General features: G+C 39.4%; 2 protein-coding genes and 1 long non-coding RNA gene across 3 annotated transcripts; 2 read left to right on the top strand and 1 right to left on the bottom strand.

Moving 5' to 3' along the window:
- Window positions 1-15: 15 nt before the first annotated feature.
- On the bottom strand, window positions 16-1,695 carry LOC118735923 (geranylgeranyl transferase type-2 subunit beta). The gene has a single exon (XM_036465957.1). The coding sequence runs from the start codon at window positions 1,468-1,470 to the stop codon at window positions 445-447; it is 1,026 nt and encodes a 341-aa protein (XP_036321850.1). The 5' UTR covers window positions 1,471-1,695; the 3' UTR covers window positions 16-444.
- Window positions 1,696-4,325: 2,630 nt separating this feature from the next.
- LOC118735921 (phospholipase D A) lies at window positions 4,326-6,824 on the top strand. The gene is made up of 3 exons (XM_036465951.1): window positions 4,326-5,015; window positions 5,091-5,680; window positions 5,766-6,824. Exons 1-3 carry the CDS (start codon window positions 4,962-4,964, stop codon window positions 6,265-6,267), a joined length of 1,146 nt encoding a protein of 381 aa, XP_036321844.1. The 5' UTR covers window positions 4,326-4,961; the 3' UTR covers window positions 6,268-6,824.
- A 5,160-nt stretch (window positions 6,825-11,984) lies between these two features.
- Window positions 11,985-13,095, top strand: LOC118735920. Its single transcript, XR_004992658.1, has 2 exons — window positions 11,985-12,473; window positions 12,536-13,095. It is a non-coding gene; the product is annotated as an uncharacterized LOC118735920 (long non-coding RNA).
- Window positions 13,096-16,788: the final 3,693 nt, after the last annotated feature.

Below are 16,788 nucleotides of genomic sequence, written 5' to 3'. Positions count from 1 at the left end.
AAAAACTATGCTATATGTATTTTAAATTGTATGTTTGTATGTGTATTTATTATCGTTAAAAATTTCCATCGCATTATTATTCTACGTTTTACTTTCTGTAGGTCTTTTACAATGGTCCTTTTACTTTCATTGTCTATTTAACTTTATAAACTAAGCTTAAATATAGGTACATAATTGAATTGTTTAATGAAAAAATAAAGCTACATATATCTTTGATACGGTCAATACAATAAAAATCATGTTACATGGTTTTACATTTTTGTTATGTTAAGTGTATTGTTTAAATCTTCGCTGTTGTGATATATTTAATTAGTTGGTATTAAAACGTAAACAAACATGCGTTCCATTTAAATAGCACTTTTGGTAAAAAAAATTGCTTCTACATCTTTCCGCAGAGCTCTATCTTGTAATTCAATTAAAATCCGCACTTTCACATACCTCTTCCTATGGTCTTGGCAGTATTTGCGGTTTAACATTCAAGCGGTCGATTACATATTGTGGCATACATAGCGTTGGATTGATCGGCTTGAGTCCCTCGAAGCCCAGCAGCGAAAGCGCGCCAATTCCGAAGAGCGTGTGAAATATGTCAGGCAGATTGCCAGTACGATCGGCAAAACCTCCCGTTTCGGTGTCTTGACAAGATAGAATGAATTCCTTCAGCTTTTCAGCGCTGATCCAATGCAAACGCCCCAATATAGTTAAGGATGAGAGCACCCACCACGAATAGCAGACGTCCGGTAGTTTTTCAGGGCGTCCGTTTAGACCGCCAGATGGCAATTGGCGTTCGCACAACCACCATCCTAACTTATCGATGTCAATTAAATGCAGTCTTTGCGTCAACGATAAAAAGCCCACACAACAGTATATGAGTCCGGCATGGGATTCAGCTCCTGGCTTTGAACCGAAACCGCCATCTGTTTGATTACAACACGACATGACGAATTTGACTGCACGATCAACGTTAATAGTGCCTTCCATACGTCCCAATAGCGAAAGTATAGCGACAGCGCAAAAGCTAAAACGTGTATCAACCTCACCCCATTTGTCTCCAAAAAAGCTGCCATCAAATTGTTGTAAACCGATTACATAGCGTACAACAGCTTCACAGTCGATTTCATTCAATGCGTCATAAATGCAGAGAATTTGTATGGCCGACAGTGTGTACAATATGTGAGGGTCGTGACCTTCACAAGGCGAAAAGCCTCCTGTTATTGGGCATTGACAACGGCGTACAAAATCTATAATAAAAGCACGATCCAGACGATCCAACTGGTTCATAATGTCCAATGCTGTGACACCCCAATAGATGCCTGACATTCGCAGAAATTCGGTCATGCAGTATTCATAATCGTCCTGATCTTTTCCATGATTTTCAATATATTCCACATGCTTCCAAAAGTGCAAGTCCGAAATACTCCTATCATTATTTGAGTCCACAGTGCTTGGCTTGGCAAATGTTGTGAAATCCATTTGTGTATCGTTTCTATGCTATCTTTAAATCGACTCCAATATGGCTTTTGGATATATTTATGTATAATGCTGCACTGATTAATTTTAATTTTAGTACTGCCAGCTAGTGTTATTGGTTAATTGAGGGAAGCACAAAACAATTGTGATGTGCTGAATTGTTGGTACCCAATACTTGGTACACACTACTTCAAGACGATTTCAATACCCAGTAATTCCTTTTCGATTCTCGATGCCGATTCTTTACGAGAATGATAAAACCCAAAAATCATTTTGTTCTGAGCTCAACTTGAGGTTAAGTTAAGAACTAGCAAAGAACGTAAAGAGAGAACGTAAATCTACAACTGGCCGTCCTTACAGGATACAATTTATTGCTGTCCAGTAAACATGGAAGAGTATCACATACGTTGCGTAATTAGCGAAATCTGGCAGTGTAGCGCGCATGCAACTAGATGTTGAGTGTTGTTAGGGGTGTCTGCTATTCTTTTGGAGATTTTAGGCGATCGAAATTGTCGATATTTTTGCCGGATTTGACCATATACAAATTTTAGAAAATAAGCTATTTTAAATCCAATTTTTGTTTTTATATTAAAATATCAACAATCTTACCGTCACAAAGGGCAAAATGAAAATTTAGCTGTGAAACCAAAGAACGTAAATCTACGTTCTTTGATACTGTCAAAATCGGCACATTTTCAAAGTAACGAGTTGTTGCTTTTTATAGATTTACGTTCTTTGTTGATTTACGTTTTTTGACTATCGGGTCCGTCTCCAAACTCGAATTTTGACCTTCTGGCAACTCACCTGGCGAATGACAGCAGAAAGAGCAAGGTGAGTTGATTCGTGGAAGTAGGGTGGGTTCGAAATTTGAGACTTTGGTATCGATTATCGATACTGAGTATTCATTCTGGCATCGAGCACATGGTATCGATACTGTAAAAGTATCGGGGAAAAAGTTTCGATACTACTCAGTATCAGATTAAAATACGTTTTTTGGGATACTAAAATTATTTTATTCTCCAATCGTATGTCTAGTTATTTCCAGAGATTAAAACAATAAAAATTTAAAATATTTGATTTTTATTTCATTGCAGAACTTACTTTCACGTTAGAAATAATTTTAACGTTAAATGTACATACATACATACATACATTTATATATACTTTCACGAATTTCTAATTTTATTAAGAATTTTTGTAAACTTTTTGGGTATGCATTTTTGTAGCCTATTCAATTTAAGTATAATAATGTGCAAGTTTGAATTAAAAGTTAACGGTGTAGGTAGTAGCTTCTAAAAATTCTGCATTCTCGTGAAATTTGCGTAAAGTTTTATGGCATTATTCATAAAAAATAAAAAAGGTTTATAAATTGAAAAATTTATGAAAATGTCCTTTTATTAAGCTCTATAAACCTACTTTATTTTTTATGAATAAGGCCATTAAACTTTAACGTATTTGGTTTTTGTTATGCAACATACTACACGAAATTTCAGTTTATCTTAAGTGATGGACAAAAGTTAATGATAGTAATTCATAGTTGCGATCCCGTACGAGTCCGGACTAGTCAGAAATAGTCAGAATCAGTCAGATTTTACTGGAAATCGATTCCGTACTCGGTTCTCTGTTTATTGAGAGGACAAAAAGAGAGTAAATAGGGTTCTCTCTCTGTCAGAAGTTACCAGTTTTAGTCCGAGCACTTTTTGCTGGTAAATTCTGGTGAGTGTGTCAAACGATCAGCTGTAGTGTGTTTGGCAACCAAATTGTAAAAAAAGAAAAGTGCACTCTGCTAATTCATGTTGAAAAGTATTTAATTACTTGTTTAAGTGGATTCTAATGAATTTGAAAGTAATTTTGGTTATTTACATGTGTGAGCTATGTAAGTGTGTTTACATGCAAAATAAACAAAAATTTACAACCAAAATTTGGAGGTTATGTTGAAGTTGACAGAAGTTACCATTTTTTACTAGAAAGTGATCCCGTACTTTTCAATGTTACTCTCTCGCTCTGAGCGAATTTTAATTTTTTGGAAGTTTTACTAGTCCGAGTCCGAGGAATACGGGATTGCACCTCATATAAGTCCCCTTTCAGGCACGTCAAGTCTTGCTTTCAAGTCTGCTCGTTCGTAGGCGAAGGAGGTGAGAAGAGAGGGGAAGGGTACAGATACCTCCGTACCGTCAATTCGTTTCAAGTTTTCTTGTCTCTTTTGATCTTTTCGTTGCTTCCCATTTAAAGAACCAAGGACTTGAATTTAATTAAAGTTAACGCGTGTGGAAGCAAATAGAAAATACAAAAGAGAATGCGAAAAAATTGCTTTCCAGACTTGACGTGTCTGAAAGGGGACTAAAGGCTTGTATGCAGTTCTCAAGAAAAGCTAAAATTCCATACAAAATGACGTACAAGAAATGGCTAAGAAATTTTCTTAAGTCAAATTTCCTTTAGGCAGTACGCAGTTCTTAAGAAATTTGCTACGCTTTTTACTACGGATTTCTAAAGTTTTTTGTGAAAAAAGAGCTCAAGGCAACCCAGGTTTGCAACAGAAATATATGCCCGTTCCATTATTTCTTGAGGAAAGAGTGAGGCAACAGGCTGTGAAGTATCGAAAATGTCAAAATTCCTTGGACACACACACGAAATAATGGCAAATTTTCCTTGACGGATTTCTTGAGAACTGTATACCAGCCTTAAGCAAAGAAAATTGGGTTGCCAATGGAAGAAAAAATTTAGAAAGTGTGTTTTTTAAAAAGTATTCGATACTACAAGTACTTTGCAAAGTATCGAGTAAAATTTCCAAATAAGGTATCGAGTATTAAAGTACTGATTTTTATACCCTCAGTATCGATTTTTACTCAATATCGATAGTATCGTTCGAACCCTACGTGGAAGTTGCAGCAGCAACGGCAGCAGAGGAATATATATTTATTCCACCTTTAATTTCACATAATTTTGTTTTAATTCGTTGAAAAACGTGTGAAATTCGATGTGAAAAAAGGTTAAATCAATTTGTATAATTTGCTATTTATTGAAAATAGGCTAGGAGAGCGCAAATTGTGAATTAGCGAAAAGCCATTGTGGAAAATTTGCAGTTGGAAGCAGCAAAGCAGCCACGGTTGGGTCAGCAAGCCTAAAAAGAGGGCGACAATACGATCATTCATTGCCACCAATTTGGAGTTGTTTGCACCATCAACAGTGGAAAAGAAAACAAAAATAAAAATAATATAAAATTTACAGATGGATTATTCATGAATAAAGAAAAGCAAGGCGGAGCAGTAGCAGAGCAACAGCAGCACGGGCAGCGTAGAAGCGGACAAAAGACGAAAAGAAAAAGTGACTGAAATTAGTCAAAAAGGTCGAAAGACAAATTGCTGTGCTTTTTGAAGCTTTAATCGCAGCATAAAATAGAAATTCGGCAAATTTCGTGACTGGATTAAGACTGTAAAAAGATCAGGAGCGTAGAACTTTGTGCAGCAAAATCTACAGGTCGCTGTCAGCCAGAAATGTCCAATGGTGACGAGGTGCTAGACAATTGGGAAGAAATTGATGAAGTTGGCGTGAGTAGTTTCTGTTTATGTAGTAATTGAAGAGTTTATTTTTAAGATAAAATTTTATATTCGTTTTATGTTTAGTTAACAAACACACTGCAGAAGATACAACAGAAGCAACGGGATACACAGCAGAAAACTTATAGTGCCAAACTGTGCTCAAATTTGCCAACAACTTCGGAAAACACACCTGCATCTTTATTAGCTGTTTACCCACAAACCACTAAACTAACTTCCACAGTTGATCCCGACCAATTTACGCTCTCCAAAGCTGATTTTCCAACATCTGCTGTCGCCGCAACCGTTCCGATGAAATTGCTACAGCGCAACGCATGTACAAGTAATACCACAGGTGGTAATGTATCAGTAACAACAGCTGGCACATCTGCCGATGCGGATTTGAAATCGCCGCTCGAAGATATGGCAGCCTCATTTCAGCCGGTAATGATGTTGCTACACAAACCGGCAGATGAGTACCAGTCTACAACATATGCAGCACCAACTAATTTGCAGACTGTGAAAATTTTGCGTCGCCCCACCCAATCGATGGAGCCGCGTAACAACGGCATAAAACCGCGTCAACCTATCAAAACGTTGCAACAGCGCGAACAGGAATATGCCGAGGCACGTTTGCGCATTCTGGGATCTGCAAAAAATCCCGAAGACGAAGCGGGGTAAGTAAAAATATTGAGATTTTAGTACAGCATACAAATAAATTGATTATTTCCCCAACGTAAAACGCACTTTATAACTTTGTAGGGCGGCAAATACTTCGAATAGTACAGCGGCAACAACAACCGCCATCGTCAACGCAACTGCCAGCACAAACAATTCGTACAAGGGTAACGCAACTTCCCCCAAGGGGAATCAGTCTGGTGGCAATAATGGCGGCGGCGGCGGTGGCAATGGTTCGCCTCTAAACTTGTACAATAACTATTACAATCAGCAGCAACAACAGCAGCAGCAAGCTAATTATTATTACATGCAGCAGCAAAAACAACATCAGCAACAACAGCAGATACCACCCGCTTATAACACTCGTTCAATGTCAGCGCTGCTGCCACTTCCGCTACCGACTACGCTACAACACCAGCACCAGCAGCAACAACCAAAGCTGCAGCCGCAGACGCAACATCAAACATGGTCGCCTGTGGTCGGCGGCAGCGTATCGTCTACGGCCCTGAGGCAGCAGCAGCAGGAAAGTATTTTACGTTTGCCACGCGGACCTGATGGCTCGACCGGCTTTCAGATGCGTCGGTAACGCGGTTAAATCACACGCATTTGAAACACTCAAACGTCGCCGTCATCGCCAAAATATTTTGTTGCGTCTGTATGTTCAATTCCGATTTTTAATTGTCTAATACGTATACTTTGCTCGTTTATTTCTACCCTTCTTTTGTACTACCCCAACAATATCCTTTCGCATAATTAGTCGGACTGTCGTCCACAAATTCCAATTGGGAAAATAACTAAGAAATAACAACACTGGCTCTTTACCTTTATAGATTCTTCCAGCAATTTTAAATTTTTTTCTCAGTTCAAAATTTAAAACAATCTGTATAAACTACTATAACTGAAAGATATTCTAATCATATGTTTAAAAATATTTTTTTTTTATATACACACAATACATAAGTATGTATGTACGTGCTTATCATTTATACTTTTAAAAGCGTCGAAAACGAAAGATATTCGTTGGGTTTTTTGTTCATTAAAGGAAAGAAAAATTGTGCAACAAAATTGCATGAACGATTCTTATTAACGCAACTTAAAAGTATAAAAAATAAATTGTAACAGAAAACGGTTATGTAATTATGATTTTTTGAAATTTCCATTTTGTCTGGTACTATTGCAATCGGCATATGTATCCAACCAACGTATGTATGTATGTATCATGTTCATTTGAATTAAAGAAAGGTATTTTGGAAGAACAATTTTCAAATTATTTTACGATGCAACTGGTATAAAACTTTTTATCAGGGCCAGTTTTTCGTGCCAATAAAAACTTAGGTCAGAGTTGCCCTAGGTACCTCTCCCATCTTGCAACCGCCTCGCACTCGCGAAGCAGGTGTAAACCGGCGTTGATCTCTGAGTCTGTTACTCCCCTCCAGAGGTCTTCCTTGATTGTGCTAGGTACGAGCAGAGAGTTCTCATGAACTTCTCTCTGGCAATAATCACAATGAGGTTGTTCAGCCTTGCCTGGTTATCAGTCTTAGTCTATTGAAGGGTTATTAGTTCCCTAGATCTTTTGGTATTATAGCCTTCAAGAAGTACTTTAGCCTGCCTTAGCCCAGGTGGGCTCACCCAATGTGCTCTTCTTATGTAGGTGTACCACGTTGTCTACGAAGCCGGTTTCAACTATGCTTGTGCGAAGTAGCCTAGCTATGCAATTACCGATAGTTGTCTGCACATTACGTTTTTCAAGTGCCCGGTCAACACCATCATGAAGGCACAGAGTACTGTCTCACCACACTCAACGGCGCCTTGTACTTCCGTAGACAGGGCATACAGGGCAGGGTACCTGGACCTACCCGCTCTGTAGGCATGCTGTTCAGGATGCAAAGGCGCTTGTTTCAGGTTGTTGTACCTGATTTCATGGTCGGTAACTTTCTCCATTGCCTTAAGCAGAAAAGACTTTAGAGACGTTAGACTTATCGGCCTGAAGGACTTAGCGAGAGAGTAGTCTCTCTTTCCTATCTTCGGGATAAAAATAACCCGAGCCCTTTGCCACACCTCGGAGATGTGTGGAAGTAGGATCTCCTTACCTTGGTTCAACAGCACTGGACTTATGCCATCCACCTCAGGAGATTTATACCGCTCGAAAGAGTCCAAGGCCCAGCACACTGTCCGGTGGGTGAATAGACTCCTATCCAGGTTCCAGTCCGCTGGGGATGGCTTAATCTGTCGGCATGAGAACTCCCCCGAAGTCGGAGTGGCATCCGGGAAGTCTGCCGAGAACAGGGCAAGTGCCCTCCCCTTCTTGTTAACGGAGTAGGTGTCAAGGCTTTATGCAGCCTCACAGCTGCAGGGTTCGATGGAATACCCTCACAGAACTTCCTGAAGCTACCACCTTTGGCCTTCCTGATCTCTTAACTGTAATTAGTTAGATTGGCTGTATACTCTGCCCAGGCCCTGTACGCTGGAGTGAAAGGCATCAGTTATAGAGCCGTTCATACAGTCGACGTTCCTGTTATTTGACTGAAAGTCAGTTAGGTTTATCCTTAAGGTCTCGCCTGCTTTGTCCTTTGTTCCCCGTACAAATTGGATAATCCTGTGGTCTGACAAGGAGAGGGCCCCGACGAGACCCTCCATAGAGTAACCGGAGGTACCTCTTCCCTAACCCTCGTAACGAAGATCAGTGTTTGGCCAACATTGTGGATGTTAAGTTCCTCGCTTAGAATCTACTCTAAAAGACACTTACCTGTAGGGTTTGTGTCCGTGCTGCCCCACTCTACACTGTAGCATCGCATTGCAAGATAAGTGGGAGACATCTCCTCTTACAGTACTCCGCCAGTGGGTGTACCTCTTGTAGTGGCACGTTATTATTGTCCCCTGGGAAGTAGGCCGCAATGAACACGATCTCCAAACTTCCGTCACTTGGCGGTAGCGTCATTTGCCATGCGACCAGGTCCTATATTAGAATTAGAAAAATAATTAATACTTTTATTAAGTACTGCACACGCTCTAGGCCTCTCGCAAGGGGGGGGGGGGTTCAGATTACCTTGTTGTTGTTGAGGCCCCTTACCTGATCTGTGTACGTCCATGGCCTTGGCGAACATACTGGCGATGACCGCCGAAGCAGCCACCGCGTGATGCAAGTTGACCTGGGCTACTGTCAAGTGTCGCGGGATCATAGCTGGGGCTCGTCCAGGTTGGAGAGCCGTAATTCGCTTTCGCTATGCCGGTCGAGCTCAAGCGCACTAGCTCGGAAATACTTGCGGGAGCTGGCATTTGTCAGCGCTCCTTGGCAGGAACACCGTGATATGATATTTCCAGCGGAGATTCCACCGGAGAGATATCATCGCCTCTCTTCGGTCCCTTCTAGCCCTCGTGTGCCGGTGCTTTCGAAGCTAGCCAGGTCGCTGTCCTCTTGTCCCTGCAATCTACCAGAAGCATGCACGAAAAATCGGACTACGATGGATTTTGTGTGTTAAGTCACCATTATCGCCTATTCGAAATTGGGCTTACATATGGCCTTATAATAAGACATAATATAGACTACCCTTAACTTATTATAAGCTTTTTCGTCCATTGCAGCAGCAGCACTGCCAGCAGATCTTGGTCGCTCAAATAGCCTACTCGCTGTGTCAGTCCAATTCCTGCCTTGTCTGGTGTCACTTTAAAGTCTGGGCTCGAATTGTAACATCCGTTCACGGATCGAAAACGATACGAAAGAAAATTACGTGATACGTCAGGCAGTATAAACTGAATGGGAGAAAGAGTACGTTCACGTATGTCATAATCCGAAAAATGTGATTTTACGTGACGAGTAGTACGATATCGTATGTGACGATTCGAGCCGTGTTCTGAGCTGCGCAAGTCCCTGTTGTAGAGCTCTGAAACCGCATTCGTCAGTAGTGATGCCGCCGGTTACAACAGGTCGAGGTTTGAGAAATAAATCCTTCAATAATTAATTCTCAGGGAGTAGCATTTCCCCAAAAATTTGGGTGAAAGAACTTCGAAAGAGCTGTTTGACACTTTTTTGACAGCTCAACTCCGCCTTTTTAAACAAAAAGTCCTCAGGGAATTTTTATTCATGATAGGAGGAAAGGGAAAAGAGAAAAAACTCCCAGAGAGTTTCTGTTCAGAATCGGCCTGATTAAGGTGATTGATTGACTCGTTTTTTTTATGTGAAATCGTAATTTTTTCAAACATCGAATAAACCGGATTTTTTTTCGAACAAACCGTTTTTTTTTTTATTTCATACAAATCTTGACCTCTCTTTTAAAAGCATTTCCAGTTTAAGGGAAACCCCTAAATAAATTAAAAATTATATCATTAGTTATTTGGGGATGAACAGTGCATACATCTATATCATATTTGATTCCAATAAATAAATGTTTGGCGCCTCAACGTTTTCCATGGAGCTTCTCCTCCAATTGATTCTTCATGTTGTGACACAAGTGGAGAGAACTTTTACTCCACTTCCGAAGAAACTTTTTATCAAAATCGGCAACCGGGTTTTTTCAAAGTGCAATTTTTCGAATAACTCGAAACCCAGTTAAAAAAAAAAAGTCAAATAATCGAACACCCGAGTACATACAGTGATTCAAACAAATGACCACGTATTAATTTTTTTTTTTTAAATAATCGTAATGTTTTTCGAGCTACATTCTTATTGTTTTCTATAAAACTACCGTCCAAGCTTTAGCCAAACCCATGTAAATCACAGTTTCAAACTTTATACAAAATTTTAGGAAAAATCAACACCATTTCATATAGAATTTAATGCCCTACAAGAATATGCGTAGAAAAAATTTGTATCTCAAACGGTTCAATATTTATAACTTTTTTAATGTAATACAATTTTTTTACATGTTATTTACATGGAAAATTTCAAATACCCACCGACGCATTTTAAAATTGGAATAAAAACTTTTCCAAATGAGAGAATTTACTTCTCAGTAAATATGTTCTTTTAAAGCAATAAATTGGTTAGGTTAGTTTATTTGGATCACCTTCGTATACATACGCAACTGAGTGGGCATTTTTGGAGAGTGATCAAAGAAAATTTAATTTACTCTGCCATGAAAAACAGCTTCTCTTAAAAATACTATCGCCGTTCGGAGTCGGCGTAAAACTGTAGGTCTCTCCACTTTGTGTGAAAACATCAAGGCGCATGCCACAAACCGGAGCAGAAGCTCGGCCAAACACTAGCTTATGTGTAAGCGCCAATCTATTATTATTACATATTATGGTTAAAATACATTTTATTTACTATCTTATACTTATGTACATATGTATGTATGTGTGTATGTGTGTAAATACATACGTGTGTAAGAGTGTAAAGTAAATGAGTTGACTAGCGTGCACTTGCCAACAACAACGTGTTGTTTTCACCGAGCGCCACGGCTCGTTGATGCAGCGCCACACAGTGGGATGTCCCCATGTAAGCTGCGGCCAAAAGTAGTAACCGTACTACAAATTTGCGGTAATTTCGTGTATCCTCTATTCTGCACTAAGGAATAAAGAAATGTGGAAAATAGTGAAAGTCAACGCACTGCCACGCCCACAGCTCTTTTGGGTGGAAATTGTAAATTTAATACGAGTTTGATGAAATTCAGAGTATATGCTAACTTTAACTAGAAAAGCATACATCTGAAAGAACGTAAAAATCGGCTTATATCATAGTTCACTTACTCTAAAAAAAATGTTGTATTTTAATTATTATTTTTTGCTCGTTTACTCCAAAATTTTCCACTTTGGAAGATAATGATGAGTTTAGTTTCTCACTATGACACCTACCTATGCTATGCAGCTAATGCAAGGATGACTTTTTCGTCGAAAACGGATCTCGTCAAGAAATAAAGCACTTCAAGAATTGTATAATGACAAAATGATATATGTATATAGAACTTCAAGTGGAGCTGTGTTATCTAGTTCAGTAGATATGTATATAAAAATTTAAAGCAATGCTTGATATATTAAAAAGAAACTGGTCATCAATCAGACTTACAGGCTTATTACACCTTGCGACAGCACACACAACAAAGTCAATATACTCGCAAAACTCTAGGAGCCAATTATAGAAAACTACGTTTTTAGTTTTTTTTTTTTCGTCAGAACACAGGACTTAAAATTAAAAAAATATGATTAATTCATATTTAAAAAATTCAGCCCATAGCTTCGTGAGTATGTAGATTGCTTCGTGTGTTTTGATTTTTTTGTTTGCAGAATGTAGTAGAAAAATTAATTTAAATTACTAGCGACAAAATCAAAAATTTTTCCTACAAATTTATTTTGTACTTTGTATCTACTTTCAGGTCGTCCATTTTTTTTTTTGATTTGGTTTAGCTAGATATTTTGCTATAAGTCTGCGTAATTGCTTCTTTAGAATTCGCTAGACCGTTTTCACTATTTTTGGCTGCTGTAGTCCCATTGTGCGCCACAAATATGACTTCAAAACATCAATATTTCAATACATACATACATACATACATATTTACTTGTTTTTGTCTAAAGCCCCACTGAACGGTTGATTGCTACCCCCCAACTGCATGTAAAAATAATGAATATCGGGTGCAAAGGTTATCAGTGCTGTGCACGAAAATATCGCATGCTATCGTCAAATGGTTGGGGGCTCGAAAGGAATATTTTTGCAAAATATCAATGATAACAAAGATGTTAACTCCATGCTAAACTGCCAGACGCAGTGTAAAATGTATACACGTATGCCTAGACCGTCATTTGCCACCATTGGAGCCGAGAATTCAAGCATGGCTGGGAGTCGATGGAAGATGATCGCAGGTCAGGGCATTCAAACACTGTCGTTACAATTGTTTTTGTTTTTTTTTTTTTTGATTCTGAAGGTGTTCTTTTCGACTATCTTCCTAAACAAACTAAAATGAACGGAGACTAAGTGCGTCAAGTTGTTGTCGAGAAGCGGGGAATCTAAAGGAGTCCTGATCGAGACCGGATTTAAAGAAATCAACCACCCACCATACAGTCCACAAATAGCCCCCAGCGATTACTTTCTGTTCTTCAATTTGAAGAAAAACATCCGAGGACGAAGACTTTCGAGTGAAGAAGAAATGAAGGCGGCAGTAGGCTAGCATTTCGAAGACAAAGACGGCGAATACTTTTTCACTGGTTGAAAATCCCTTTATTATAATTGTAAGAAGTGTATTGAAGTAGAGGGAGATTATATAGAAAAATTAAATTTTTATACATTTCTATCAGCTATTTTAATACCTTACTTACCTTTAATACCGCTTCAATCTCAGCATGAATAGCTTACAAAGTCACTGACATTCACTCCCGAAAGCTAGTGAAACTTATTAATTAGCACAAAATAACTCGAAACACAACAAATACATATCCATCTATGCACATATGTCTGCATGTGTGTATACTGGTATTAATAATAATATTTTCGCGCTTACACTTTTGCTAAGTATTTGGCCGAGCTTCTCCCTCAATTTGTCGTGTGCGTTTTGAGGTTACACAAGTGGAGGCACCTACAGTTCTACGTCGTCACCGGACGGCAAATGGATTTTATGAGAAGCTTTTTCAAGACAAAAATATGTACACTCGGGGGTTGGCTCAGGGATCACACGATTTGTACCTACAGATTGGTCCATTTTTAGCGTTGCAGAGTGGTGTTTTTTTTTGGAAACTTGCTATTGAGCTGAACTCTGTGAAAGCCAAATTTACAAATCGTGTGAACTCTGCGTAAGAAAAAAATTTTTTTTTTTATGTTGCTTTGACCAGGGATCGAATCTTGGTCGTACGTAGTGGTAGTACGCACCTCTACCCACACGGCTACAGCGGCCGCCATTATCACTGCCGTGCAGCACATATTCTTGGCAAACACTCGAAAATGCAAATTACATATTCTGAAAATCTAAGTAAAATAATGTAAACACCTACTTATATAGGTTTACGCAAAAATTATTCGTATGAAAACATGTATGTATGTATGTATAGATACTTTTGCTGGAAAATTGTGCGACTGATAGACGTGTAGGCGCAATTGAACTAGATGCAGACACATACATACATACATATATACATATGTACTTACTAGGGGTGATAAAAAAAATATGGGAGATATTTAATTTGGATATGTTACACCCTAGAAAAATAATTGGTACGAATTTAGAACCGTTTCCCACTGGTGTTGCTTGCACTGTTGTTAAAACGAGGCGAAAGCGAACACAGTGCGAAAATTCTATGTAGATGGGCCTTAAGGGCCTGTCGACTTGCAATCTTCATTCGAGTTTGACCTGTTTCGTCCAGATTTGAAAGGGGATTGCCGTTAGTTTTATAAACGACGAGTGCCAAAATCGATTAGTCATTGGCATATGAGATCACACCACTAGTTATTTGTAAAATGCTTCGAAGTTGAAACGAAACCCTCAAGTCATTGTTTAGCAGGCAAACATTTGCTGGCGGATAAAAACCAGGACGATAGGTGAACATTCTTCCACGACGAAAGGCCAATGTTAACGGTAAAGAGCACGACATAGTTCCTATGCGATGCCACAGTAAGCTCAAATTCGTAATGAAACTCTACCCAAACACAACATACGGCGCCCGTCCGACAGGAAACAGTCTTGGTTCTCGATTGAACAACATACCAGAAGAGTTGTGCCTCGCCCCAATTAAGATTGGATTTGGACAACCTACTATAAAACGGTTCCTCTTGGCCTCAGTATCTCGGAGTTGCAAGGTAAAGATGAGAACAACTGACGGTCTTGGGTGGGGCTCGGTAAACCGTTACTACAACAAGAGAATCAAGCTGTGAGTAAATATATCGAAAGTTTTCCATAGGTTAGTGCTCTACCGTGAACTGCGTTTACTTGATGTTGGTGCATTGCACTCTACGGCAACCCGGCTGATGTGCTACTGCGGAGCTCAGATCAATTCAGTATTTTGGAGTGTAAGGGCCGGTTGTTCAATGTCTGGTTATCACTACCACTACACTATCGACGATTTCGACATCATGCATGTAACATGTGATCGATAGAGCAGTAGTTGTGCTTAACCGGAGCTTTTACCTCCGATTTGTGCTAATCAGACATTGAACAACCGGCCCTAAGAGAGAAAGATTCTACGGCCTTTTTGTATTGGCGACGGTGAATACCACGGATGATATAACGATGAGTGTATGAGTTTTAAAACGGCATAGACAAGGTGCCACTGGCTCGGTCATATAGAACGAATAGACACGAGCATTTCAGCCCAGAAAGTGTTCAACGCGGATCCCGCTGTTGGAAAGAGGAAGACCTTCTCGGCGATAGAAAGACCAGTTGGAGAAGAGCTAAGCTTCACTTAGCATTTCCCATTGGAGATAAAGGAAGAGATATGGAACAGCATTATGCACATGTAAATGAATTTCCGAAATAGATGGTTCTACGTACTTGGGGACTCACAACTTAGCGAGATTTGCTTTTTTTATTGATACCGATCAATAGTTGCTGCTAGACTTTTTGAGATGGAAAGCAAAATTTTAATTTTGGAAAATTGTCCAGGACTTAACTCCGTTTGGATTACCCACGCAAGCACATATTTATGGTTACACGTACATATTTATGTATGTAGATATGTTAATTTGTGGCCTTTGCGATCACTGGCAATGAACAAAATTGGCCATAGGTTTCGGTCATTTTTATCAATGTTATTTAAAACTGTTTTTGTGCTGGTAATTTTGACAAGCTTCGTTATCAGCATGATACATATAAATATTTTCGTTGACTACACTTGAATACAAGTTGTTTGATCGCGCTGGCGATCGTATGCGTAAGATCGACGACTAGTAACGGCTTGGATAGAGGAAAGCTTCACAACAACACATACAATGTACATAAATTTGCCAGCATGTACATATGTATGATTGCACATTAGGGTGGTTCTTAAGTGTAGGAAGCAAACTCTTACATCAGATTTCCTAAGCTTCAACACCCACATCGATGCTACCATAGTCGAAGATAACATATATAAACATTGGTCCCGATTGAAGTCGTTTAGGGCGTGTCGCACAGGGGTCAAAGTTCAGATTACCTTATGAAGACGTCTTAACCGACTCTAATCGAGACCAATATACGTGATATCCACGACTTTAGTAGTATCGATTTTGATATCTGTGACCGTGTTGTTACCGATTGAGGGGATGAGACTGAAAAAATCGTTAATTTGACTTTTAAGGACCACCCTAATGTATGTAAATACCCAGTAGAACTTGGGAGCAACGTATGATTGCTCCGTGAGTACTCCCTTGCGATTTAATGAATACACCCCTTATTGCTCCCTATGCTTCTGTGCATAAGCATGCCATTTTGTAGATAGATAGATAATTGAACCAAGCAGCACCGGTCAGTAGGTCCATAATGCCCTTAACTATTCACAACACCTCAGCCAGCCCAAACGACTCTATAATGTAATTTTGTATACTACATATCTTAAATATTGTACGTCCTAGGCATGGGCGTAGCCAGGTAGGGGCGGGAGGGGTGCTCGATCCCCCCCTAACTTTCAAATTTTCCTTATATATATATAAAATAGTACCCTGAAATGCCAGCTTTATAGGGTCGAGCACCCCTCTCCCCCCTAAATTCCATTCTGGCTACGCCGATGGTCCTAGGGGAGCTAGTAGTCCCTTTTACCTCTAAAACGAGCAATCACGAGGTACACAGAGATATATCAAACCACAAAATTTCTAAGAGAGCAATACGGGGGTAATCTCAGGAGAACCTCTCCGAAACCTCCAAAAAAGGTAACAATGGAGTACACATAGAAAACCATGCCATATTACTCCCGAACGAGCAATTTGGGAGTACTCTCATAAGAGTCATCCCGAAAGCCTCCTGTTCGAGGAATAAAACATGCATTTCTGTTCTCCCAAATTCCAGTTCATGGAGGGGGCTTCTCCTTGGGGTAGTCCCAGTATGCACGTGAATTTTCGGAATCGGAAAACTCCGTTTCTTTTCTGACGACTTCTAATTATAATATCCAATTGTTTCTTTTACCATTTGTTAATACTAATGATTTTTATGGGACCCCCTATTAAATTTTTTTTTTGGTTTTTGGGAGGAACCAATAAAAAATAGGTAAACAAATCTCG

This window comes from Rhagoletis pomonella, unplaced genomic scaffold (genome assembly GCF_013731165.1).
Source record: "Rhagoletis pomonella isolate Grant_MI unplaced genomic scaffold, Rhpom_1.0 Rhpom_scaffold_00003, whole genome shotgun sequence".
In the NCBI taxonomy this organism is placed as follows: domain Eukaryota; kingdom Metazoa; phylum Arthropoda; class Insecta; order Diptera; family Tephritidae; genus Rhagoletis; species Rhagoletis pomonella.
Note: the sequence above shows the minus strand (reverse complement) of the source record. Positions and strands in the feature narration are given on the sequence as shown.